Source organism: Pezoporus flaviventris, unplaced genomic scaffold (genome assembly GCF_033815535.1).
Source record: "Pezoporus flaviventris isolate CSIRO_AGI_PZ_B2104156 unplaced genomic scaffold, CSIRO_AGI_Pfla_v1 ptg000045l, whole genome shotgun sequence".
Lineage (NCBI taxonomy): Eukaryota > Metazoa > Chordata > Aves > Psittaciformes > Psittacidae > Pezoporus > Pezoporus flaviventris.
Genome location: NW_026892593.1, coordinates 764,218 through 791,065, shown reverse-complemented (window position 1 = coordinate 791,065; position 26,848 = coordinate 764,218). Strand labels below are relative to the sequence as shown.

Below are 26,848 nucleotides of genomic sequence, written 5' to 3'. Positions count from 1 at the left end.
TGCCTTGAAGGCTACAGAAGAACATCTTTCAGAAGCTTTGCACTAGCATTACTCAAAAATGATATTTTGTCTACATTTGCCTTAAATACTTCTATCCAAAAGTAAATGCAATTACAAATTTCAGGTAAAAGATAAGATTTGTTTAGATGAGAAATAATGTCACAATGATGTATAAGACACCAAGGGCTTCCATTTTTATCTCTAAATGGAGTTTGTATCCCCATGCAACAAAAATTATCACCCTTTACCACACCTACTGTCTCCCTGGCAGAAATCAATATGCACATCCCATACAGCACACATCCAACAAATTCAGAGCTACCCGGATGCACCAGATTCATGCTGCAATACTGTAAGCAAAATCGGCATATATGCTGTTGTAGTATGTAGGACTAGTATCTGTAGCCAATCATAATTCCAAGTACCAACATATCTAGCTTTAGTAACTTTCTGAAAACCGGAAATGGGGTAGCTTCTTGTTTTTCAAAAGTCCACAAATATTCCAGCTGAACAGGTAAAACAGAGAACTGAACACAGAAGTGCCAACACAGTATGTTCCACAAATTTATCCAGCATAACTTGACTAGAAACAAATCAACCATTTTTATTTTCAGTAATATGCATACATAATTGTATACAAAATCAAAAAGTAAGTAAATGTGTACAAAATTCAAGTTGTTCTTGTATAAAATTTCCAAATGAAGTAATATTAACACTTGAAGCTACACAAGAAGAACTAAACTAGCTGCTAGCCACCTATTTCCTCTACTTCAAGTTAACTTGTTTCATCTCTTAGAAAGATAAAACAAGCTGTCAGCATAAATCATACTTTTAACTGTGACAGTCACAACAGTATGTCAGTCTCCCAGAAACAGGCAACTAGAAGAGGTAATTAAAACATCAAAGTCAGGAAAAACAAAAACATTCCTCTGAATTTACTTTAAGAGATCAACTACTCTTAAATACCTGAGTTTGAAGTGGGGCTGGGGAAGGCCACTGCATAAGGTTGCTTTTTCTAGAGAAGTTTAAATCAGCACTAAACAAGGATCTTTTCCGCAAAAAAGACAAATGTTCACGTAAGTACTCTGACAAACTCAACTCTAATAGTCATCCTGGCAAAAAAAACTGGACAGCGAACAAACCCTAACACTTTGTGTCCTTTTCACAAACTCTTGTATGTTCCATATTAGCTTCATTAAGAAAAAAGGATTTTTTTGGTAACAGGTTAAAAGCTGTAAGCAGCAAAAGCGACTTTTTGTTACAGCACTGTGTTGTACTGACAATTCATATAGTAACATAAATAAATATATCATAATTGCCTTTAAGACAGCTGATTAATATCAAGTAATTGAGGCGTCTAATGAATGATGGTGTTGCCCCTAAATACTGCCCTCAGGTCATACTGCATGACTGCAGCAGAAGAACTTGGCAAGCTACACACGGGTTGCATAAAAAAAAAAAATAATTATCTTGGTTTCAAGAGGTGCCACCGTAAAAAAAAAACCAAAAAACACAAAACAAAACCCAAACCACATGGCTGTTGTGTCATAGTGAAAATGTAACTCTCAGATATAAAGGACCTACATTTTCAACACTATTTTCAACACTGGTTTAAATACTGAAGATTTAAATTGGGATGGCAAGTCTTAAAACTTGGGCCACATTAGTGTTAAGTGAAAGGACGCTGCATGGTATCTACAATCACAATTTTTTAAAAATGTACACTACAAACTATAAAAAAATAAATCATTTTACAGAACAGTTTCTATACAACAGGTGGGAGAGATTATGTCTTGCCCCAGAAATCTTTCCTCTTCTGAGCTCGTTCCAGTATCTGAGATGCAAGTGAGCTAGATGCTGCCGAGCGAGCAGAGATCTGAGACAATCTGTCATCTGTAAGGAAAGCAACAAGGGGAAAAGTAAATAGGAAGATTAAATATACCTATTAAAACACAGTTGACACTCATGGCAGATGTCAGAAGTACAAATATTTTTATGCCCTCTTTCACCATGGGTGCTAAAATAGTACTACAATGCACCTCAATTTTATTACTTAGTAACTGACATGCTGGAGAAGAATCTCACTAGAAAACTATTACAATGCTAGGTAAGTTTAACATAGCTACATGCCCAGCTCTTGACAAACTCTATAATGACATCCCTATGGTCACCTGGGAATTGCCAGATTCTCCAAGTCACCTCTGCATTTACTTTCCTGCATCAGAAGATCTCAGATATTGTTCCTCTGCCACTGAAGTCTGTATAGCCTAGCCTCTGATAATAACACTTTCATGAAAGTAACCCACTGCTTCAAGCAAAGCAGACAACCTTAGAATAACACATGACTAAATACCATAACCTATGTTGCCAAAAGAGCTCTTCTGTGCCAAACCCAGCTAGTGCACCACAAGCTGTTAAAAGAAATGTGTCTTATGAAGAAAACAGGAAATTTAATACAAAGACAACAAGAAGCATGTTTTAAAATTGTACTTTTGAAAGGTCTTCCTTTGGAATACAGGGACTACTTTCATCCAGCAGAACTCTTAAAATTAAGCAGACTAGATGCTGCTTCTCTGATAATGCATCACATTATGCTACTGCAGAAATGCCCTCTATGAACAATGACCTTAATTACACCCGTTCTCCAGCAATAGGTTAAGAAGGACTGTATCACTACTTTCCTGCCCTCCCTAGGGGAAAACAAAACAAATTTCCACAACTCGACCCAAACAGAACCTGTACTTTGCCAGTGTTTCAATTAACTTTGCAGCAGCATTTGTAAATTCTTGAAATACAGTGATCCAAGCAGCCCATAACAGGCTCACACACTGTGCATAACAACTATATTCCCATGTATGAGAAAACCACTAACTGCACTTCTGCAGATAGACATGTCGTTGGAATAACTCCCAGGTTTGTATGTACATGAACAAATATGGACATATGAAATATCTGTGAGCTGGCACACTTCACCTGTTTCTGAAAGCTTATACATCATCACTCAGCTCAAAGATAAAAAATTTAAAAAAAAGAAACAGCAGTTATAGCATTTAGCCTGTGTGCAGCAAGCTTGTGGGAAGCTGCAGAGTACTATAGGATTTTGTATGGTTTATGTAGACACACAGATGCTTGGCTGAGCCATCTGCACAACCCACATGTTTTCCAGACAACTGCAATGAGTAAAATAGAGAATCACTCTGAACCTTGGTTAAAACCAAGCAGCAAACAAGCATAAGGGCTACAGAAAAAAGCTTCTGGTTGCCTTGGGGTGTATTTATAAATAAACTGCATTCAGATAGGAACTTGCTCTGCCCCTACTCTAATCTAAACCAAACACAGGTGATTGCGACTAGCACAGCACCACACCAATCTCAACCTCATACACCATGCTAAGAAACAATATACAGCAATAGTTCAAGCTAATGAGGCTACAGTGCCTTTAGTTGACTCACACTACTGAAACACTTTATGTCTGCCCACAAAAAGGCCAAGATGTACCGGTGGGCTGTGCACTGACTGCTCCTCCAGATAAAGTTTACAGTAAAGAGAAAAAAAGGCCAAAACAGCAATCAGAATAACAGGATGCCATAAGTACCCCTAACAGTCTGAGCAGAGGAACAGCTGTGAAAATTCAAGTCAGAGGAAGCATTTTATGCTGCCTATCTGGTGCTGAAGTCTTACAAACAAAATCTTTATCTTAAAATTTGTGGTACCTTTCAAGTTGCATCCAAAGTTACTGCAGCTGTGAGCATTTTGCAGTTTGCTTCTGTTGCTATTACACAAAGGCTTAAAAACGTGTGGGAAGAAACAATTTTAGGTGGGGAACTGAGCAAGCTCCAGTAACCGTATTGAGTCACAATGGTCTATTTAATTTTTGGTCGCATTTATACTTTCATATTCCTGCTTCAGATTATTCGGATGAACACTTTCAAACTATTTTGATGAAATATAATACAATGCAGTAGATATTCATGCAAACACATAAACCAGTATGAATTACTGCATTCAGAAACCTCTCACATTAGTGCAAAAGTTAAAATTACTCTAGGTAATATACACATGATATACAACAATACTTCGGGACAAGAAATACCTTCATCCTTATAGTTTCTTTCCTGAAGGGGTAACTGGAATGATCTCATTTTTGGATTGCCAACATTCCCTAAGATTAAAAAAAAAAAAAGAAAAAGAAAAGAAAAAGAAAAATATCAAAGGAATAGTTTTTAATCCTTTCAAAATAGACAAAGGATAATATTTCATTTTACAACATTTAAAAATGTTGCAACATTATTTCCAAAACATGAGTCTTATAAATAGAAAACATACAAAAACCTCCACTATACTTCTTTAAACTGAGGTAAAATAAACTTATTCTACTGTATTTTTCTTAAGGTACCTATCTTTGTGTAGATACTACAAGTTACTTAGTGACTTTCACTTAGCGAACTTGAGGTGCAGAGCTAGAACATAGGACCAATTCTAACCTCCTTCTGAGGAAAGTCTCTGGATTTCACCATCCCATTTAACCTGACAACTACTCCTTCCATTCTAGAGCAGAAATACTACTTTAGTTTAGCTAATCCTTATAATGTGAGGATTGAAAATTGTGGGACCTTAAGCAGCTCTAGAAAGTCTTTCTGGAATGGAGTCAAGCACATAAACTTTATTTTGACTAAGAAGTGAAGGATTCTTTTATTTGTCATGTCCCCAGTGGCCCTAAACATTGTTTAAGATCTCTGAACTGTGCCAGCACAAATCCCTCCTCAGCCAAGAAAAGGTTTCTCTCAATACCCAATAAATCATCTATAGATGGCTTTTTTGTTTCCATATGCTGCAGAAATATTTAAGGAGCTTATCTCTCAGATATCCGCAACTCCTGCAAAATAACACTATACCATAAAGGTACCCAGTTACATTCTGCTGTTGATAACTGCAGGTGGAAAAGCATCACAGCATCTAGTTGCAGCATAAAAAGATTAAAAACTACAACTGTTCATGCTAAACCAAATTAATTCTCATAATGAGTAAGTACTTATTAAAAATAAGGCAAAATTAGAAAACAGACCACTAGAATACAATGATATTAATGGAATCTGAAACTAATGTGGAAAGTTGTACACATTTCCACAGCAAGACTAAACATGTAATAGAAGAGCTTTTGTTTACAAGCAACACATTCTTCGTAGAGTGTAAGTCAGCAATCTCAGCACTCTCTTGGCCCGAGCATTGCACTGTAGCCATTCCTATCCTGCAGCACTCTAACATAGTCAGTTAATACCCCAAACCCACCATTATGCTGGAATTCTGGATCTTTGAGAGTCCCTTGAATACGACAAGAAGGACTCCAGCAAGGCATAGAACAGCTTTTGGCTGACTTCTGCACACGAGGTGTAGAGGAACACCCTTGATGGACTGAAGCAAAAGGAGCTTGCTGATCAGAAACCCTGTTAGGAGGCCACTGATCCTGTCTAAGTGGCAGAGGATCCAAAGTTCCCAGCCCAGCAGGTGGAGAGGTAAGGAGCGGCACAGCTTCCACTTCCACATCAGGCTAAAACACAATAGAAAGAAAATAATTAAAAAAACACCCCAAAACCAAACTTCTTCTATCACAAACTTGCTTCTATCACAAAACATGCTACAGGGATGTATGCAGCAAAACGCTCGCTGTCTTTGTAGAACACAGACTAAGCACAACTTGACCTAAAAAAAAACAAAAAACCAACCAACCAACCCACAATTTTGCGAGGAAGACAGTTAAACGACTCCTAAATGTTTCCATTTTTCTTTTATCAACAACGCAAGCTGCAAAGTAAAAGAAGCACAGAAGTAAAGGAAAGCAAGAATGAAGCTATTCTGGCACATGTTGTACACAGGCACCTAACCCTTTTTGAACTTCTTTCAAGTCAAGGAATCTGGACTGTGCCCTATGTCAGTAACTTTAATGTGGCGGTTGTTTTTTTTTTGTTTGGGTTTGGTTTTTTGTGTGTGTATTTTGTTGGGGGAGGGCTGTGTTTTTGTTTTGGGTTATTTTGTTTTGTTTGGGTTTTTTTTAATAGATCCTGTGCATGTAGCAGAAAAAAACAAAATGGAGCTCATCCAATCTTACTCCAATAGCCTCAACTCCTTTGCCTGATGCCCCCCAATAAATTCTTCATTCAGACATCAGCCTTTTTTAGTCACAGATGCTGATTTTTTTTAGACTAGTAGATGACAACTGAAGAAAAAAAATATTAAATAACATACTAAATAAATTATTTGCTATTAATTAGAAAGCACATTCCAAAATGTAGAACTGTAAGTCTCTTTTGTGGCTCACCCGGAAGGACCTTCTTTTTGAAGCTTCTCTTGCACCTTGCTTAGCTGAAGAAGGGTCTGCTCCTAAACCTCGTGTTCTCTGCTGTGAAGATGAAGACTTGAATTTAGGAGGAGACACTAGAACCGCACCTCCTGTTGCAGTGGAGAAAATGAAAAATGCTTTATAAGCTTAAATAACCTAATAAACTAATTCATACATGTCTTCTTTTTTTTCCCCCCTTTAATTCTTGAAATATTACTTTGCGTTTAAAAGTCTTTTTACCAACAACTGGGGTAGTGAGATCATGATGAGTCCTCTGAGCTCCACCAAGCGCTCTCAGCTTCGGGGTTGGAAGCCTGCCTCCTGTCCTTGAGGATACAGAAGAAGAATCTGACACAGCTGCAGAAGAATTCAATACTAAGGCATTCTCACTGGAAAAAAAGAGAAATGATTAAAGGATTAGCTAAGGACTCAAGAGTCTTGCACTTGAGCTTTTTGTTTCTAACACATTCCTACAATGAAGCCTAGGGCAAGACAGTTAGGTTCATAAAACACCAAGAGCCTGTAGCCAAAACATCTGCTTGCAACGGGAAGTCCTGGATTCCACCCCTCAGTCTTAGTTTATGTCATTTTTTTTTTATGTAACTGGGTAACATATATAAATTGTCTCAAGCTGCAAGTACAGGCTCCCTCTATCCCAATAAACCTTGAGTGTATTGCTACACAGTAGCAGACTCAACAGGAGACCTGGAAAGAGCACTCCCCAGAAAATCTTAGAACCCAGTTGCCACCTCAGAGGGGGGAATATGGGTTTGACTCTTTTCAGTCAATGTGGTAGAACTGAAACCAAGTATCCCACATTTATGCGACTGCTTTAGCCCCCAGGTTATTAAATGAATCAGCAGTACCACTTCTGTCTTCTTTCTCGAGACACATTTCAAAAGGAGGTGGGGGCATACTCACACTGTGCAAGTAACCTGAACCTATGGCTGCATGCTAGACATACTCTGAGGACATTTAGGCAAAGAATGCCTCATTTCTAGCTCTCAAGCAGACTTAGATAACTTGCAGGGGTTAAGCTGCTCTGCATGGCCAACCAGCTTGGTTGGGATTTGGTTTGTTTTTTTCTGGGGAGTGGGAAAGGTTTAAGAAAAACAGATGCTTAAGTACAAGACTAGCATGTATTCTATCTTTTCAGTCCTATCAATCCCACATGGCCTGTCTGAAGGAAATAGTAAGCTTTAATTTTCAGTACACTTGGCTGCTGTGTAATGAACAGCCTAAGAAGCCCATATTGCAAATTTTATAGTTTTGGAAGAAAACCCCCAAAACATTAGAACTGTTTGCTTCTACAAACTTCTGTCCTGCAAGTTAGAAATCCCCTATTCGTAATGATCAATCCACTCTCATCAACCAGCTTAATGCCTTGGACTTTCCCATTCCTTATCATACTGTTAAAAACAAAAGTAATGTCACACCAACTTATGCTCTCTTAAGTAAATCTGATTTTTAAACCAAAAATTAGTTAACCTGAAAATTTCTGAGATGTTAGAGGAAGAGAGTCTGTATATACATCACAAAAATGTTCAGTTACCCTTCTATTTTCTTGTCTTCATTGGCATTTTTATTGTTTTCTTCTGACTGCTGAGCCAAAACTGCTGCTTGTTCATCTTCTTTTTCTCCCTCTTCTGTTGATTGCCGATTCTCCCTTTCTTCAGTTTCTTCTTGCTCACCCCAAACTAAACGCCTTTGGACCGGAACAGTTACAGCATCTGACATATCTTTTGTCTCAGCGCTGTCCTGGTGTGGCTGTTTCCTCGAGTCAGGCTGCTGCTGCATTTGTGGGCTTGGTGAAGTCTCCTTTTCAGAAACTCTAGGTAACAAAGAACACAGTGTTTCATACCGTTGATTTGCATGATATACACGTCTATTTGCATGATATACACATGTCTATGTAGAACACATTTATCCAGTTCAGCCTTTCTCCCAAAAGTATATCTCAGATATTAAAAAGTAGTATAGTTGACATGATGAATGGTTAAATTTCCACTGAAGTTCTAACTGATGTTTAAGCACAATCCATCTTCAAACTAGATTCTGTGAAAATTCTTTCTGGATTATCATTTCAAAAACTGTAATGTAAAATTAGGGCTCTATTTCCAATTTAAACAACAAGTTAGATTATCAGAAGTGCTCAAAAAAAAAAAAAAGTTCAGTATAAAGGGACAGCTGATAGCACATTTTTGAAAGGAAAACAGTTTAGAAGACTCCTCTCTAGGCACAACTTTTTGAAAGTGTTAAATTCTTAACTGCTCACAGAAGTCAGTGCAAATTAGCCCAGTGCACAGAAATGAGATCAGCAAGAGGATCTGCATTTCACAGGCAAAAAACCAAACTGATAGACCAAAAAAATTACACCATACTTAGTATCACACATAGTGTAATAAATACCCTTTTACATGTAATCCCCCAACGTTACTAGGGCATGCCAATGGGTAGATCTCTCACACAGAAGACAAGTAGTGCATGCACGGCAGTGAAAGTGGTCTACAGACACAGGCATCCAAGGCACGGTTTTAAATATCAGATCTCAAATAAGACAACAATGGCTTTTTCTTGTCCTCCTTCCTTCAACAATAGTCTGTACATTTTATTAAAATACCAATTCTGAATTTTCCTAGCAGTATCGGCCAATTCTGATGGCCTTCCAAGGAAGGAGAAAATGGATGTACACCATTCCAGTTCCTAAAACTTCATCTTGGAACTAAACAGTTTCTAAGACTCAACCACAAGATTAATTAATCCTGACAAGAACACTGGTAACATCTCAATAGGCAAAACATACTTCATACCATTCCAGCGGAAAGAATAGCATTACTTCCGTATGAGTCAGTGGGAAATTCCTCCGGACTTGATGAGACAGACTAAGGTTGCCACACTAAATATGCATTTGTGGAGAATTATAAAGGAGCAACCTTCTCTCCTTTCAGAAGACTGGACTGTACCCCATTTTCCACTTGAGCACGTATCGACTGATATATCTATGAAAAGGTAAACGCCTGCATCTGTTCTAGAGAATTTACATATCACAGAATTGTAGAACAGCCAGGTTGGAAGGGTCCTCTTAACACCATCTAGTCCAGGCTCTGGGGAAAGGGGGCCTAGATGAGATTATTGAGCACCCTGCCCTATCACATCTTGACTCCAGTCAAACATCCAAGATCTTTCAGCTATGCTAAGCTGATATTCATCATTTTGCTCCATTTCAAAGCTTCACTATAATAGGCAGAAATAACAACCTTACCCAGCAAGATCTAGTGCTCTGATGTTGTTGCTGATGCCTTCTTCTGAACTGGAATTTGAGGACACATCCCAAAGACTGTTATTATCAGACAGGATCTGATTGAGATGGTCTCGGGAGAAGTGAGTTCCCTCCACTCGTTGCCTGTATGCCTTTGCTCTTTCTCGAAGTTCTTTCACCTACACATCAAGGCTTCATAAGTTGCATGTTTGTTTAAAGTTCACCAACAGGCTATTATAACATATTTGCATTAGCTAATAGCAGCTACAGGAGAAAAGCAAATTACTTATAATACAGAGCCATTCACAGTACAACCATTGCATGCTGCAGTAAATGCAACAAAGAGAAAGCAAACACAACAAAAGGGTGTATTTAGTAAGCGTGTTTGAGCCATGTTGCCAAAGCAAAATTGTCAATTATTCATTCAAAGAGCACAAAAAGTTATGCAGCCACTACAAATAAGTTTTGTGCTGAATTCTAATCTTCCCATCAGACACAGTGCTCCAAACATCAAAAACAGGGACATAGATGGAACCAACCTCCATATACCACATGGAATTTAGGGTGTTTTGAGAAGCCTAAAGAGAATACAGAATAATTTTAAAATTTCTTATTTTTCTCTCAACACTGTATTGTTGTTACAATTCTTGTAACTTTACTTCAATCTAAGTAAGAAATTAAATAAAAAAAACCTATCAGCATAGCTCTATGCTGCCTCCCTGAGATTCAGTAAAAAGCTGTAAAACAAATACATCAGTACTGGTGTTTCAACAGTTTTTGCCAACCTGGATGAAATTCATCTAGATTTCTAAGCATTAACACATAAAAATACATTCACCGCTAGTTTATGATTATTTCAAGTCAACAGCTCTATGTGCATGTGCAATGCTAAGTTTCTATGCTGTGAACATTGCAACTGTCTCTAGCTACATTAATCTTAGCTCAGCCAGGAGCTGATGAGAATTCTTGGTGCTATTTTATCTAAGACATAATATCAACATTTCCCTTCTAGACTATCAGTAACTAAGAATGAGACACAAAACTCTTCAGATGTCAGGTTTAGTCTTAAAAAAATAAAAGTGAAGCTCTCCAGACATTATACTCCTAATTATACGCAATCACTTTTATGGTTAAAACTACTTAAACACTCACACTGTCTTCTTTCACCCAAACACAATTAAAGTGAAGGAAGAAAAAGCAACAAAACTTTTACGTTTAAATTATTAAAAATAACTTTGTGATACTGTGTGAATTCTGGCTCACTAAAAAATGGTTCATAGGAAGCATTTTATCAAAGAGCAGGAAAGTAGTACTGACACTTCCTCTAACACATTTTTATAGCTTTTCTTATTTATTCTTCTTTCATAATAGACTTCACATTGTTCTTCCTGCAAGGAACAGTTTGGCCCAATTCCACTAAACCCACTAAAAGAAACTGGATGCAGCAGACAGAAATCCACTTAGCCCACACCAGCTAACATCCCATAATTCAACCTGAGAAGCTTCCAAAAAACAGCCCATTAAAAATATATGCTTGTCACTTTAAGAGGCAAATTTAAAGTTAGAGGTGCAAGTGAGTTACTGGATTATTCACTTGAAGTAGAAGAATGAAAAATTAATTATGATAGCCACAACAGAAGGAATATAAATCCAGAGCAACAGGACACTGCAGGGAGGGGAAGAATACTATGTCTCCAGTGAATTGTGAAGAAGTACAAAGGACAACCATCTCCTCCAGTGACTCAGGGGCAGCATTATCTCAGAAGGACACTGGCCCCAGAGCCCCCTGTGATTATGAATTGCCCACATTAATTTTTCAAAACCATAACTTAAAGCAATTTCTTCATTCAACTGCTGGAAAGCAGCCCTTAATAATACATTGTAGAGTAGCAGTCTAGGAGTAATAGCTATGCCTAACTAAGGTCATACCAGGATTCTATTATGGTATGGTAATAATCGGCATTATTATGTACCTGCTGGAGCAAGTCCAGAGGAGGGCCATGAAGAAGATCAGAGGGCTGGTGCACCTCTCCTATGAAGACATGCTGAGAGAGCTGGGGTAGTTCAGCCTGGAGAAGACAAGGCTCCAGGTACCTTCTAGCAGCCTTTCAGGACTTGGAGAGAAATCCAGAGAGGGACTTTCAACAAGGTCACACAGGGACAAGAAAAGGGCGAATGGCTTTAAGGTGACAGAGGGGAGATTTAGGTGACATATTAGAAAGAAATTCTTCTCTGTGAGGGTGGTGAGACACTGGCACAGGATGCCCAGAGAAGCTGTGGCTGCTCATCCCTGGCAGTGTTCAAGACCAGGATGCACAGGTCTCTGAGCAACCTGGTCTAGTGGAAGGTGTCCCTGCCTGTGGCAGAGGGGTTGGAACTGGATAACCCTTAAAGTCCCTTCCAACCCAAACCTTTCTACAATTTGCCTGTTTGGGATCAGAACTTAAGAAAGTTTGCTTTGCACCCAAAGTTACCCATGTGTGCTCCCAACTAAGAGAGCAAACAGATTGGATCAGTCAGAGCTTATCATCTAATAACCACTTACATCAAGCGAGAGTTGTTCTGTAGGCTCCTTTGGCAAGGGGTGAATGTTAAGAACCCACCAAATGTTGAGGCTAGATACAGTTTTGAGGAACATTTCATGTCAGTGCACTAGTATGGGAACAGGTATGGAATCATGTAGAAACCAAAAGGACTGTTGGGCAGCCTATACCACAAATGGCCGAAGTACTTTTGTTGCTTTATAATAAAACTGATGCACTTGACACTTTTTTTCAAGTTATGAAGACTTTTATTAATCTGATGTTAACATATTTCTTAACTGGCTGGATTCCTTCTTATGTCTCAACTGTGAATGAAGTATTTTATTCAGACCTACTATTTTAGCCATACTTGATGCCATCTTGTAGTTTTTAGAACAAAAGTATTGATGGATGCTGCAAACAAAAAAAAAGAAAGCCTGGCCAAGAATTGGGTCTATCAGGATTTTTATTCTTGTATTAGAGGTTTTAAGAAGCAACCCTGGTTTTCTTCCAACCTCTCCTGAAGACCAGAAAATTCCAAGCTTTAACCTTGCTCCTTGCTTTCACTACTCCCACAAAAAGCTTCTTATTAAGAACTATAACCATCAATCATACATATGAAAATATTAACAATAGCAAATTCAAAAAACTCCATACAGAAAAAAAAAGTCCCACACAGTAACACATTTACACAAGCTAAATACTATTCTTTGTCTACTAGCAAAACTAGTTTGATAAGCTGTACTGGTTTTGGCTGAGATAAGGTAAAATTCCTTATAGTAGCTCCTATGGTGCTATGTTTCAGACTTGTGCTGAAAACAGTGTTGATAACACAGGAATGTTTTCCCTATTGCTGAGCAGTGCTCACACAGAGTCAAGGCCTCTTCTACTTCTCATCCTATCCCACCAGCGAGCAGGATACGGGTGCACAAGAAGCTGAGAGGGACACAGCCAGTACAGCTGACCCCAACTGACCCAAGGGACATTCCACACCATATGGCATCATGCTCAGCATATAAAGTTGGGGGAAGAAGCAAGTGACATTTGGAGTGACAGTACTCATCTTCCCAAGTAACCACTAGGTGCGATGGAGCCTGACTCTCCTGCAGACGGCCGAACACGTGCCTGCCCATGGGAAGTGGTGAATGAATTCCTTGGTTTGCTTTGCTTGCACAAAAAGCTTTTTCCTTTACCTACTGAACTGCCTTAACCCAGGAGTTTTCTCACTTTTACTCTCCCGATTCTCTCCACCACCCTGACACAGGGGACTAAGTGAGTGGCTGTGTGGGCTGCCTGCTGACTGGGGTTAAACCATAACATACGCTCACAGGCATGGGACTTCAAGTCTAACAGACAGGAGAAATTCTGATTGTCCAATTATAAAATGCCTCTTTTATATGAGCTCATATTAGGATCTAATGTAGGCATGCATACATAAAAATGTGTATGTAATCAAAAATGTGTAATTTAAGCACATGTGTCATCAATAAAATACTTGTTATTATAGTCTTAAAATTAATTTGGCTCTTTCAGCTATCCACCACAACTTCAAGCAGAAAGCCCTAAAATCTTAATTCTTTTTTTAATTGTTCATGCCTACTGCCAAGTGACTTGTTTCCAGTTTCCTGCAATTCCCTTGTCAGCAAGAAAACCTCTGTGGAAAGTCAGACACATCCTAAACACTTATCTAAAGTGTGATAATTTACTGGTTTCCCATACACTCTAAATGCTGCAAAAGTCTTTGGAACTAATGAAAATCTCTGAAATGCTGCAAAGCTCTGAAACACAACCCATAAAGGATCATGCCTGGTAAAGCAGAACATCCATTGTCTACTTGCAGTTTTCTCATTCTCTCCCTTGACTATACTGCAGTGACTCCTCCCACCTGGCTGTGCCACAATCTATTCCAAGGCAATGCGTCCCTTTCCCTTTACTTGCTCACTAGTCAGTTGCTCTTGAAGCTGAGCACTGCTCCTGACTGTTTTGAGTGTTACTGATACAGCAGCCAGTCTCCAAATTAAGGTCTTACATACCAGAAAAATGACATAACCTTCTACAGAAATACACTGCATACCACTTTCTCAGGCTGCATGCAATAGTTCAGAATATTCTACAGCCTTCATTACAGCAAACCCAAACCATACAGCAATACATATAAAAAAATAAAAATGTCACTTGTTTTTAGTCCTCCAACATCATCTTGAGGCTGTTTTCACAGAACGGATTACCTTCTGCAGGCATACAAAAAATCTGATTATGAATCATCGCATACTACGCTACAGTCTTAAGACCCATTTTGCACTGAGTATTTTGCATGTATTAAATATACTTTTTTTTGTCTAAAAAGAAATTTACTTGCTAAATTAAGTCCAGTGAGAAACACAGAACTGAATGCTACATTATTCCTGCAATTGTCAGAAAATGTTATTTTCAATCTCAAAGCCCAACACTATAGAGCCATCTGCTCCAGTTCTACCTTACACATCAGCTTGGTCCCAGCTGACAAGGAAACTCATGCTTTCAGGTAGTAGCACAGCATCTCATAAAGGCTCCATAAGCTGGGAGAAGCCTAAATCAATTCAGTGAAAACTAACAGTTGCAGAACTAGCTCTAGCAGTTTCTTAGCAGGCTGCTAACAGTACTGATTTTTTAGGAAATCATGTGCAATAACACTGCTAAGAAATCCTGAAGCCAATCAGCATTTTCAGAGTTCTGTCAAGGGAGTTCTTACATAACACTGATCACAGTTACGGAACAATCTACAAGAAAATATGTATATTGGCTGAAACTTGCAAGAGAAATTCTCAATCTGATATCATGTAGGACTGAATTCAGCTGACTGCTTTGAATGGATTCAGCATGGCAAGCTAACAAACTGAGCATGACTATCAACCTGACCTAGGCTGATAAATATGCTGGCATTTTCCTTTTATTCCTTTGGAATCGCTTAACATCCAATTCTACAATTTGAAAAATTCTGCTTGTTAAAATCTGGCTCAACATCAATGCTGATGTTATCTGGTCCAATACTCTGTTCTGAATGATTCTGACTGTAAGGGAATCAAAACTCCTCCTCACTTTAGATGTCACATTTATATATTCTTTAAGTCAGAGCATCTCCTCTTTTTCTTACCATACATTATACTGACTTGACAGAACCTAATTGCCTTTGCATACTCACCTTTGGGAGTATTCTGATCTCAAAACTGCATCTTACAAACACCACAATTCAAAGACTTTTGCATCTATAAATCAAAATACAAATCATACTCTGGCTGCAGGTGTTTTAAGAATACTCACCTGGTTGGGAAATTTACTCCTAATACGAGACCACGCTCCATCTTTGTAGAAATACTGGGCTGGAGACAGAAATTTTGCCCTATATTCAGTGTTCATCTTCCTAAGAAATCAAGAATGAGAAGAGGAAAACACAACAGAAAGAATAAAGCTTGATATCCAGAATACTCTTTAAGAACACACTTAAAGTTATACCAACAATCATAAGTATACTTGCACTTACATGCCAGGGCTAAGATGTGAAAAACACCAACTCATCCATAACAACACAACTAGGAAAGTGAGGAAAAAGTCTCTTTCGCAGTTGGTGGCTCTTCAAGTAGTTACTCTTCCCGTTTTTTTTCCTCACAGCCCTTCTGTCAGAAGCTTTTGCCCTGACAGCCAAATCAGCACAACACAATATACACGTAAGACTCAATTTCTTGAATGTAAAGTGCAGCATTTTGGTTTAAGTCACTGATGGTAGTGCATTTAAGTAAAAATGCCTGGTTTGGCACTAATGGGTCCGAGACATTTCCTTCTATGAACTCCACTCTAAAGGCATTCTGCATATGGGTGGGGTGAACTGTTGGGGCTAGAAACATCTGACTACCAGAACAATGGTCAGTATAATTCATCCATGTCCTACTGGCTTTGATTTACAGAAGGCCTCGGTACTTGAAAAGATGGATCCATTTTCCTTTCTGCCACACACATACAAAGAAAAATTAACACCATCTAACCTATAGCAGGCAATAAGCAATACTTCAGGTCTTTAAGCACTGAACTGAGAATTTATCAGCTTAAATCTGAAGAGATTTTGGTTTTTAATCTTGCTTTAAAACATTACTAACTTTAATATATTCAGCACTGAGAGAAAACACCCTCTTTTTCAGTCCTTCTTCAGAAATGGATCATAAAAGCCTGAAGTCAGAGAGTAAAATGCACTTTATAAAATGAAATATACCGATAAAAAAAAATACCCAAACACTTTTTGTTCAAAATTTCTTTCAATACGTCCCTTTCTTTGAAACTGACAGAATTCCTTCAGTTTTGGTTGCAGAACTAATGAATTAGTTCAAAAACACATCACTGCTGTGTCTTGATGCCAGTCACTCTGCTGCAAAATCAGGCCACGCAATGCAGCTTGCATCAGAAGTGACAGTCCTGTCTGCATACTGAGAACTTGTACATTTTGACAGCTATCTGCCCAGTGAATGTTTTGGAGACTTTTGTCTTGTGCTACCACATCAAAGGCATAAGAGGCAGAAATCCGTCCTTAAATGAAAAGAAGCCATAGCAAAATATCAAGAACTTTACACACTACTCACTGCAAAACTATTATCTTCTACATAAAAAAGCTATAAAAACCAGAGTCGCAGGTTTTAACCGTACTATCTCCACTCATTTTTTTCATGAAGAAATTTTATGAAAATTTTCACAGAGAAATTTTCACAGAATTTTGAGTGATTATTTTGTAATTATCTCCCAATATCCAACAGCATTCAGACCTAGGTAAGTCTCCTCTTCCATGTATAATCTAATGCCTAAAATCTAACAGAAAGTGAATAAAAGCAATCACTGGGACATACATTAAGTACAAAGGCAGAAGAAATGAATTAATTTATGGATTTTAAAACCTGCATCCATTCTGGGCTTTTATTTCTCTTGGTGTATCTCAGATGTGTGGAAAACGGAAACAAGTTCAGTTACTGCAATGTAGGAATGTGGCAAAAGAAAAAGATACCTTAATAGCACTCAGTAACATATAATTTCATTTCCATGCTTGTCAAGATTACCCTAAATGGGACCAATTTCTCTACTTCCCTTTACCTCATGTGGTTGCTTTTGTTACTCCGGGACAGATGGTGATACAGACTAGAAAAAACAGACATCAAGTACAATCATCACAGTTTTAAGGCATGAAGCAAGCACAGGAGAGCAGTTTAAAAGGTGAATACAACTTCCAAAGCACTCACTGAAAGTTTAGCTGCACTGCAATGATTTAATGTCATTCGTGTTAAATGTATTAATAGAAACATTATTGCATCAGAAGGTTCAACTAAATGAGTATGATTAGAAAGCTTCCACTTCACAGAGAAGGAGATGGAAATTAACAATAGGTTTGGATGTACCCACATGAAACTCAATCCCAGCACTGCGAGGGGGCATTTGCTCCTGCGACTGCAGCATGGCATGGCTTCGTCCATCATTCGAAGTACTAGGCTCCTGTACAACTAGTCACTAGGCTAAGTTTTCCTATTTTATACATACCCACGACTTGAATGTAAAGAGAGGGGCTTTGGATTGATATGCTGCTTATTTTTTTGTTTAGGATGTTTCTGTTCTGATTTCCCTTGTTTTGCTGCATCTTCTGCTGGCTTTTGAAACGGTTCTTCCCTCTTACTCTAAGGCAAAGATAATTTTAAAAATACCACATTAGCTATCAGTCTGAATCCCCCTGTACTCCTTTTGACATCCAGCTTTCACAAAAAGTATATTTTTAGTTAGATGCTTAGCGCACTTAATACAACCAAGAATATTATATTCCTTTGTTAATACAAACATAAACTAGCAAAACACCAAAGCTAAGATCCTGACTGCAACATTCAGTTACTTAGATGATCCCCTCTGTACACTTTACAAAATGAATTTAATACAAAACACATAAATAAAATAACACAATACCTGTGTATTCTAACCTGAGCTGTGTAAGACTTAACACACATATTTCTGGAATTTGTAATAAAAAAAAACCCAAACCTAAACACCAAACCTCTTAGCTTAATAACAAAGCAATATAAAGGAATTTATTATAAACCAAATTTTTAATTTGCTGTCACTCTCATTTATAAAAGGTCAAATTGACTTGTTCAATTTTCACATCAAAGATAGGTTTTTTTCCTCGCTTATTTTATCCTCTCGGAAATCTCACGCATGAATTCTGATTATGCAAGAGATCTTCACAGATACTGTTCAGATTCAAGAAAAAAACAAAAAACAAACAAACAAAAAAACAACAAGAGAAACATCCCACCAAAATTATCAAAAACTTTTCCAAGACCAGAATACAGCTATCAGTATAAACAAGAAGTGTTTTAGACACTCCCACCTAAATTCCCTTCTCATATATTCTCTTCCTTCATTAGCTCTCTTGGGAAAACGTAACCTGAATTTCCAGTATTAAAAACACAGAAATGCTTCCTGAAAGCCTCATGTCATCTTCTAAAAGAGGTAAAAGGAGACATAAAATTCCTTATTCCCAGGTGAGATTTAAAGCACTGGGCAGGTCTCAATTTTAAATTATGAAGCCTCCAAGTCAACAATCATCTTTATCTTTGAATCTGGTATAACAGCCAGACCCATCATTTCTAAAATCTCACTGAAGTCTGTCCAAGCCAACAGCAAGACAAGGAAATGCAAGGCTTCACACAACCATATTACTTCCATAAAATACATTTTAATGTTTTGAACTGAGTAACAAAGCCTACATAGGCTACACAAGGTCCTGTTAGAGCCTTGTGCTAAATACAATTAATTACCTTTCTACCTTTCAACTTATCAAGGCAAAGGGAAACGAACCGTAACCCTTCCTCTATGTTTCTTCAAATTACAACTATGGGCTGAAAATCAGTTCTAACTGTGGCATCTTTCATACATCAAAATATTTGTTTTTATTCACACTGTGTCTGATTTATGAGATCCAAAAAATTCCAGACCCCCCCCCCCCATCCAGCCCTCCTGCATACCAAGAGATTAAAGTGGTACCAATAAGAGTACAAATCAGAGATTTACATTTCAGAAACTGTTCTAATGACTAAAAAGCAAGTTTCAATTAAAAAAAAAAAAAAAAAAAAAGAGAGAAAAAGAAAACCCACTTGAAAGCTCATAAATTAAGGTGTCAGGAAAAACACACTGAAAATATCACTGTAAACTCAACAAATGCACTACAGAAACTACAGAAACCACTACAGAAACCCCGTAAGAGCAAACAGAGCTGCAGAGTGTTATTATTTTTAGTCTTTTATAGCAAAACCACTACTGAGTCCAGCTCTAAAATGTAACTAAAAAAATTCAACATAAGCTCACCCCTGCATTCTAGAAAAGAACAAATCAAAATGACACATGTATACTAACGCCTTTCTTTTAGGGAAATATTTACTTGTTCACAAACCGGAAATCCTTTCTCTTCTGAACCACCTCTCTCTTGTGGACCATTAACAGAAGGAGAGCTTTTGAAATTTCTCTCACATGCAGTTTCAGAAGTAATTGCAGGAGTTTTACCTGCATTGCAAATAACCTTGGGAGGGAAGAAAACAAACAAAGGTGTAATTTGCTTACCTTAAGGCTAAATTTTCAAAATCAGTTAACTAATTCATGCAAATACACTCACATATGAGCAGAGAGACAGTTGTGCACAAATACATCATGTGCAGACTAATTAACTTCTAGGACAAATTGAAAACAAACTACATCTGATAAAAACACATTTAAAAGTGACCAAGTCAGACACAGTTAAACCTGTGGTTAAACGTTGTTCTTACTGAAGTGCACCAACAGACTTTCATGCTCATTTGGGAAGACAGTTCACCTTCACAGTTTCATGTAGGATCGTATTTTTTTCAAGCATATGCCATAACTTTCCTATGAGTCTTAAGCACATGTGCAGTCCATAAGTAACAGACAGCTGTTCTGTGTTTTAGAATTGGATGCTTAAGGCTTGGGTAACTTGAGCTACCCACTATTTTCCAATCAATACTGTATTATAAAACAAGGTAGAGAATTTGCCTAATATGTGGTCAGGTATCATCTTATCATGGGGTGCTGAATTAAAAGGCCATGCCATATGTCACAAGCATACGCTTTCCCCAGCTTTGCTATGAGACTTTAGGTCTGACTTACAACCTAACTTGGGTAACTTCAATATTTCCACAGAATCTCTTCAAGGGAAAGGTACTGCCATTATTCAGTATTCAGATATATTCTCCATTATATCAACAAAAATCTAACAAATACCAGTTTGTTAATACGTATAATTTTTATCATGAAATTCTAACCTTAAATTTAGAACTTCCAAACATTCATACATGTTAGGATTTTCTCTAAATTTTATTTATCCTATGATTTACAGTGCCTACAGACTTATTCTTACAGCTTTTTATTCTGTATAAGCTGTGAAAAAAGTCTGCTCTTTCAGATTTTAGTCTTTCTTCTGAAACAGCACAATGTTCACAAGCATCAATAATGAAATGTGTAAGAAAGTGCACCATTTGTAGTAATCCCACTAATGTATATGCTCCTAGTGAAGAAACAGAAGACAAAATAAAAGCAGAAGTGCCTATTTCATACTGTAAAATGACCAAAAAACAGGCTGATTCTTCTAAATCCTGATCCCAGTAACAGTGAATTGAAAACACAAAGCAGACTCACAACCAGAGTTACTCTTTGTGGTCTGATTAGAAATAGCAGCATTTCCAATCCTACAAAGTTCAAAAACTCATGAGACATATTAAAGTGCCACAAGAGTATCATAAAATGAGAAGACTCCTCTTTTAAATATAAGTGGCTCTTATGAAAGAAAAAAACACTAGAGATGCACTTTAGGGCTCAGAAGTATATACACACAGAGATAGAGACTGAGTAAGAAACTGTGGCAACCCATAAAAGACCATGAGAATAAATAGTGAAACCTGAATTATTTCAGTTGAAGACATGTTGTTGCAATGCAGAACACCTGAACATGCCTCTGTTATTAGCTATATACTACCTAACATAAAAATGGTAAAAGTGAAGGGTAACATTGAGTAGGATCTTAGAGCTCCTAAGGCAAATTAATGCAAAAAGAAGAAAGCGGTCCCGTTATAAAGGACAAAACACAACGAGGCATAAGGAGAACGAGTAACTAGGCCTGACTACAACAAAGAATAATAAGAAAACAGATCTAACTATACTGTACTTCTGTATATTAAGGAGGGAAAAAAAAAAAACAAAACATGTAACAATATTCATGTTTGTCATTCCCCTGACAGAAGTGGAAGAAAGGAAATCTCGGAAGGTAAGCACCTTTGCTGATACAAAAAGAAAGTATTCATTTACTTTTTGGATTCTTTAAAGTTACCTGTTCAGCTGCAAGTATCGGTGACTTTTCATGAGGACTCCTCCAAACAAACTGGCTTTGATATTCAGAATTTCTGGGGAAAGTATATAAACGTGGAATATTCATGCCTGCCTTCCTCTGAAGGACTCTGTGAAGCTGACAACAAGGAAAAAAAACCCACTGGTGTTCCCTTTCCTACAATGTCTGGCAAGTCAACTATCTTTCAATGCACCCTTTCAAACCAACAGTTTGGGGTTTGGTTGTATGAATTAAATGAACGCAAAGTGCATTTTCTCATTATAGCAAACAACCCCAACGATACAGAATTGGCTAAACCCTTGTTTAAGTGAAATCAATAGTGATGGCACATGAAGGGCAAATTCCCATTGACCTAAGTTGAGCCAAAATCTGGTCTCACAAGTACTGTTCTCCAAACAACAAAGCTACAACATAGAGTATCAAAATACAGAATTAAGGAGAGAGTTAGACAATAGAAGCTGATGTATGTGCATTAAATTATTTCAAGTATAAGATTAATAATTTCTAAAATGGCCAATTAAAAAGACTTTAAATCTTCCCTTACCCCATTACCCATTTTTTCTAATTCTTTTTTTGGAGATGAAAATGCTTCATTTTGATTTGGTGGAGCTGCAGATGGTGATTTTTTCATGTTGTTTTCTGCAAGGGCAAGAGCTGTTTCACCTCTCAAATCTACTGAATGTGACCGAACTTCTGAGGGAATTCTGGGTCCTTTTGGCGTTTCAGTATTTTCCCCATTCACATCATTCACATTGTTGCTGTGGCCTGCATGCAACTCTGTAGTCCTAAGAGCTTCAGTTTTGAGTGGGTCATTCAAATCACAATCTGCTGTCCATTCAAAGTACTTTGAAATCTGTGGATTATGGTAAGGCACCCTTCTCTTGGAAATGAAGTTTGGTTCTCTTGTGATTCCTGAAAAAGACATATTAGGTTTAATAAAAACATTCTATTGAAGACTTAGTTTATTCTTGTAATAGAGTGATACTATAAGTTTATCATAGAACTTATTAGAAAAAAACTATTTTAATATCCTTGAACAATGACAGCCTATGAATTATGGGCACAGCTGTGAAATTCTGTCTTCCTTCCTATTTGTGAACATCTTTCCTTTCCACTAAAGAGAGGCAGGAACATGGTGCTCCAGGACCATGGTGGATAAAACCCTATAAAGCAAACACGGCCACAGGACAGCCTTTTGCAAATTGATTCTAGGAGCTGAACAATAATAAAACTAACACAGCCAGTAAAAGAATGCAGTTAACACAGATGCAGAATAACCAATCTGCAATGCTAGAGTATGCCAGAAACATTTCTCATTACACATGCACAATATCTCTGAAGAGGTTCTTGATGATTGTGACAGGACAGTGACAGACCCTTATCCATATAATACAATGCTGATTTAAAACCATCTCAGATAGCTAGTGACTTTTTCCAGTTTGAACACCAAAATAACTTCAAAACTGTAAAAAGGCTGTGACAAAACCAGCTATCAAATTATTTTAAAGAATTGCTGGCCTTGGCAAACATAGATGAAAATAAAATTACCCCACCATTTTAAGAACAGGATTGAATGACTGAAAGCATTTAAAGTGGGAAATCATAATCCAACTACAAAGTACTCAGCTGTGACAGAAAAATAAGTGAAGGCCCCTAACTGACTAATGAAACACTTTCTAGGCTAGAGAGAAACTTCTATGTCATGAAAATCTACATAGAAAAAGAGAGAAAAAACAATGGTGACAGGTATGCAGAATGTTTGGATGTCTACCTACACATACAGGTAGTAGGAAACAATTCCAGGGGAAAAAGTCTGAAAAAGTATCAGGGAGGAAGTCAGAGTACCTGCAGCTGTTAACTTCTTGGGGTGATGGTCTAAGTCATCCTTAAAACTGCTAACTATGTGTTTCAACTGGAAGAACTGTAAGGGAACTATCAATGACAATCTGCAACTCCTATGAAGTGGCAAGAGTGACATCTGAAGATGCAGATGGTTAAAAGACCAGAAAAAAGGTGTGAGTGAAAATTAACACAAAGATGTAGGAAAACTACACCAAGCACAAAAAGACTGCTACAACATGAGGAGGTAAAATTTTTGTATTTCTAACTCATGACTTTATTGCAAGTCTTGCAAAATTTGCAGTTTAGTTTGACTGGTAAAGAAGCACTGATTACAGTTTGGAAAAGAAGTTAATATGTTTAAATGTTCATAAGTTGTGGAACTTATACAGGTACCCATAGGCAGACCCACGTGCTAAGGAAAGCAAAATTAAAAAAATACACATTTTGCAGTAATGGAAAACAGCAGTAATGCATATAAAGCATATTAATTAGGAAGATTAAGTTATTTATTAAAATGTCTAGCATCTCAACTAAAAACAAACCTTACTCCCAGTGGTTGGTTCTTAATTACCAGGCTTTAATTTGGAACCTTTATATTGTAGGAATTAATATACTGGACTCTCAATTACACAGACTGTGTAGTGCAGTTGCACTAGATTGCAAAAGTGCTACTGCAGTAATTCCTATTTTTACTGCTCCTTTTCAAAGCACTGCAGTTGTCAGCACCCTCCAGCTTACTCCTACTCCTCAGCTCCCTACAGGCCTTTGAATCCACATGCCGTTTCCTTTGTCTTCTACTTCCCAAGCCTGCATTTTCCTGCCACAATAATGTCTACAACCCCTAACCCCTATATTACAGAACCACAACCTTTTCCATTCAATGCTCATCTTTTTGTTGTGTTGTTTTCTGTTAGCTGTTCCTGTTAGTTTCCATAACAATTTTACTTTGTAGCAATTTTGCCCAAGTCAGTCTTCCCTTACATACAGAATTTTACTTAATGTTTCCATGCTCCACAGTTAACCCAGTGTCTCCTTCTGCACACCCTGTATAGGTTAAAACTACATGTGTGCTTCATGCTTGAGACTTGGCTTACGCTGCATGTTAGAAACCATGTGTTTTTCAGATTTTAAAAGTAACACTAAGATTAAAAGGCATAAAGAATATGGCATCCAAAGACATACTCTAAATGATGACCAAGAATATATCTTTAATGTATAAAGTGCACAAAACACAAACATTACCAGCTCATTGTGGCCATGTACTCAATCACAGCAAACCTTTCCAGGCTTGCAGCCCCACCTCATCCTTATCAGAGCCAGCTCAGATTTGCAATCAATGGGGCAGCTTTTCAGGGCACTTGCTTACCCAACTGATCTGACCGAAGTCCTGCCCACAAGGATTTCTGCTGCTCGAACGGACTACAAAACTCTGGGGTTTTCCATCTGAAGTTTCTGTTATATTCACTCAGCCCCTGCAGTAAACAGAGAGGTGTCTGTCAAGTGACCGGTGCACATCCTGCTTCCCTGCGTCTGTTGGCAACAGATCTCCATGGGGAAAAACACCAACAAGGCCGCAGCAGGATTCAGCTATACATATGCAAACAGCCCTTCTTTACCTTCCCTCCGAAGAGCAAAAACTACTTGACTGCTATGGAGAAAAAGCGCGGAATAACACCATGCACAAAACGTACGCAAAAAAACTTGTTTACATTTTTAAGTGAATAAAGTTTCAGGAACAAACACAGCCAGAACCCGCTGTCATCGACACGACTGAACTGTTTCCGTCTTCATTAGCTCCTTAGCGCAAAGGTCTCCCCTTTCCCGCCTCGCCGGTGGCACCCTATAAACGGTTGAATCCCCTCCCTTCTCCTGCCGGCCGCAGAGGCCCGCCGGGGTCGCTACTTCCCTCGCCCGGGGCCCGGCCCGCCGGGGTGCGCACACAGACAGACATGGATACACACACCCCACCGCCCCGGTCTTGGCCCGGCAGCCCCGCCCCGCCTCACCCTGAAGCGTACGGGCATGGCGGAGCGCAGACTACCGGACCGCAGCCTTCAACGCCGCCGCTCCCCTGGTAAACCCGCCGGCCTCGGCCTGCCACGCCTTCCCTCTCCTCCCCTAGCCTAGCCTCACCTCATGGAGCGCCTGCGCGGCCGCCCGGCAGGGGGCGGGGAGTTCCGCGCTTACCAGGGCCGCCGGTTCCCTTCGCCGCTTTGCCCTCGGGGGCCATGTTGGCTTGGGGCAGTCGCTGGCTGTGTTCACAGAGCTGCTGTGTTGGCTGGGTGCCGCCGCCGCCGCCGCATTATCCATATTAAAACTCTTTTCCCTTACCTGCGGCAAGATAACCGTGTTATGTCGCCGGTATCGTGTGACTGGGGAAGGACGATGGGGAGCCGTGTGCGCCCACCGGCGTGTCAGCAGCGCGGGGCACTTGGTGCTAACGCAGCGCAAGGGCAAGGGAATACTGAACGCCTGGTTAAAAAAGAAATGCACGTCCGAACTCGCAGCACTATATTGCTACAAAAACAGCATTTAGAGAAAGGAAAAACAAGTTTAGTTACCTTTGTGGAGCCTGTGCAATGGATGGTATGTAGCTGCCAATCCTCAGCAACCTCGCCCGACCTCGCTGTGCGGTCAGATCCTAATCCACCTTCTTCAGATCTTCCTCAGGGGCTCCCTTTTTTAACTGCCTTCCCACTGCTAATCTCCATCCTGACTCTCTTTGGCTGTATCAAATAAAAAAGAACTGAGAGGGTGGTAAAAAGAGCAGTAAAACAATCACAGATTTATAGAATGGTTTGGGTAGGAAGGGACCATCTAGTTTCAAACCCCCTGCCATGGACAGGATCACCTTCCACTAGACTGGGTTTTATATGTCTATATATGTGTATATATACATACATACATATAATAAAAACCAAAATTACGTAGGCAGTTTGTTTCTTCTGCCCAGGGCTGCTGAGCCTCCCTTTCTTCCTTCTTAGTAGGACCTGTTGCAGGTGCCTGATGCCTCTAGTGCAGCATAAACTTACTGAGTAAGGGCTTTGACACTTCTGTCTGCAAAACACGCTGCCAGGGATGGGAGGAATGACTTGGTGCCAGTGCCACTGACTTACACGGAGTTTAAGTCCAGTCAGATGCTGTGGAAAAGGTGAGCACCATTTTTTTTACCACTGATGTGAAGGAGAGAGTACCAATCTGTAATGAAAGGCTTGCGAGCAAAGTTAAATGTTTTTCTGCTATGTAAGCAGCAGCAGAAAAAAAGGAAGAAATGTTCTGCATTGATGGTGTTTCCAAGTTTCATACATCTTTATAATGAATTTCAAGATCAAGACAATAAGTGATAGAATTTGTGTGCTGATTACACTCAAAACTGCTAGATCTACCAAATAAAGTAGTTTGTTTTATTACTACAATGGTTTATTTCATAAGGTTCAATCAGATCTAGTTCAGTACGTTTTCTAAAGAAGTGCTCA

General features: G+C 38.7%; 1 protein-coding gene across 4 annotated transcripts; it reads right to left on the bottom strand.

Annotated features, from left to right (window-relative positions):
• Nucleotides 1-592: 592 nt before the first annotated feature.
• MDM1 (Mdm1 nuclear protein) lies at nt 593-25,465 on the bottom strand. 4 transcript variants are annotated; one of them, XM_061467146.1, is made up of 15 exons: nt 25,379-25,465; nt 24,739-24,844; nt 22,075-22,442; nt 21,513-21,647; nt 19,557-19,694; nt 17,669-17,802; nt 15,419-15,518; nt 10,136-10,174; nt 9,600-9,775; nt 7,890-8,168; nt 6,578-6,726; nt 6,317-6,447; nt 5,290-5,548; nt 4,094-4,162; nt 593-1,893 (listed from the first exon to the last, which is right to left on the bottom strand). In XM_061467146.1, the coding sequence occupies exons 1-15, from the start codon at nt 25,394-25,396 to the stop codon at nt 1,787-1,789; spliced, it is 2,208 nt and encodes a 735-aa protein (XP_061323130.1). In that variant the 5' UTR covers nt 25,397-25,465; the 3' UTR covers nt 593-1,786. The 4 variants fall into 4 exon arrangements, with proteins under 4 accessions (XP_061323130.1, XP_061323131.1, XP_061323132.1 ...); XM_061467147.1 differs by having other exon boundaries at nt 19,569-19,694; XM_061467148.1 differs by lacking the exon at nt 10,136-10,174.
• Nucleotides 25,466-26,848: the final 1,383 nt, after the last annotated feature.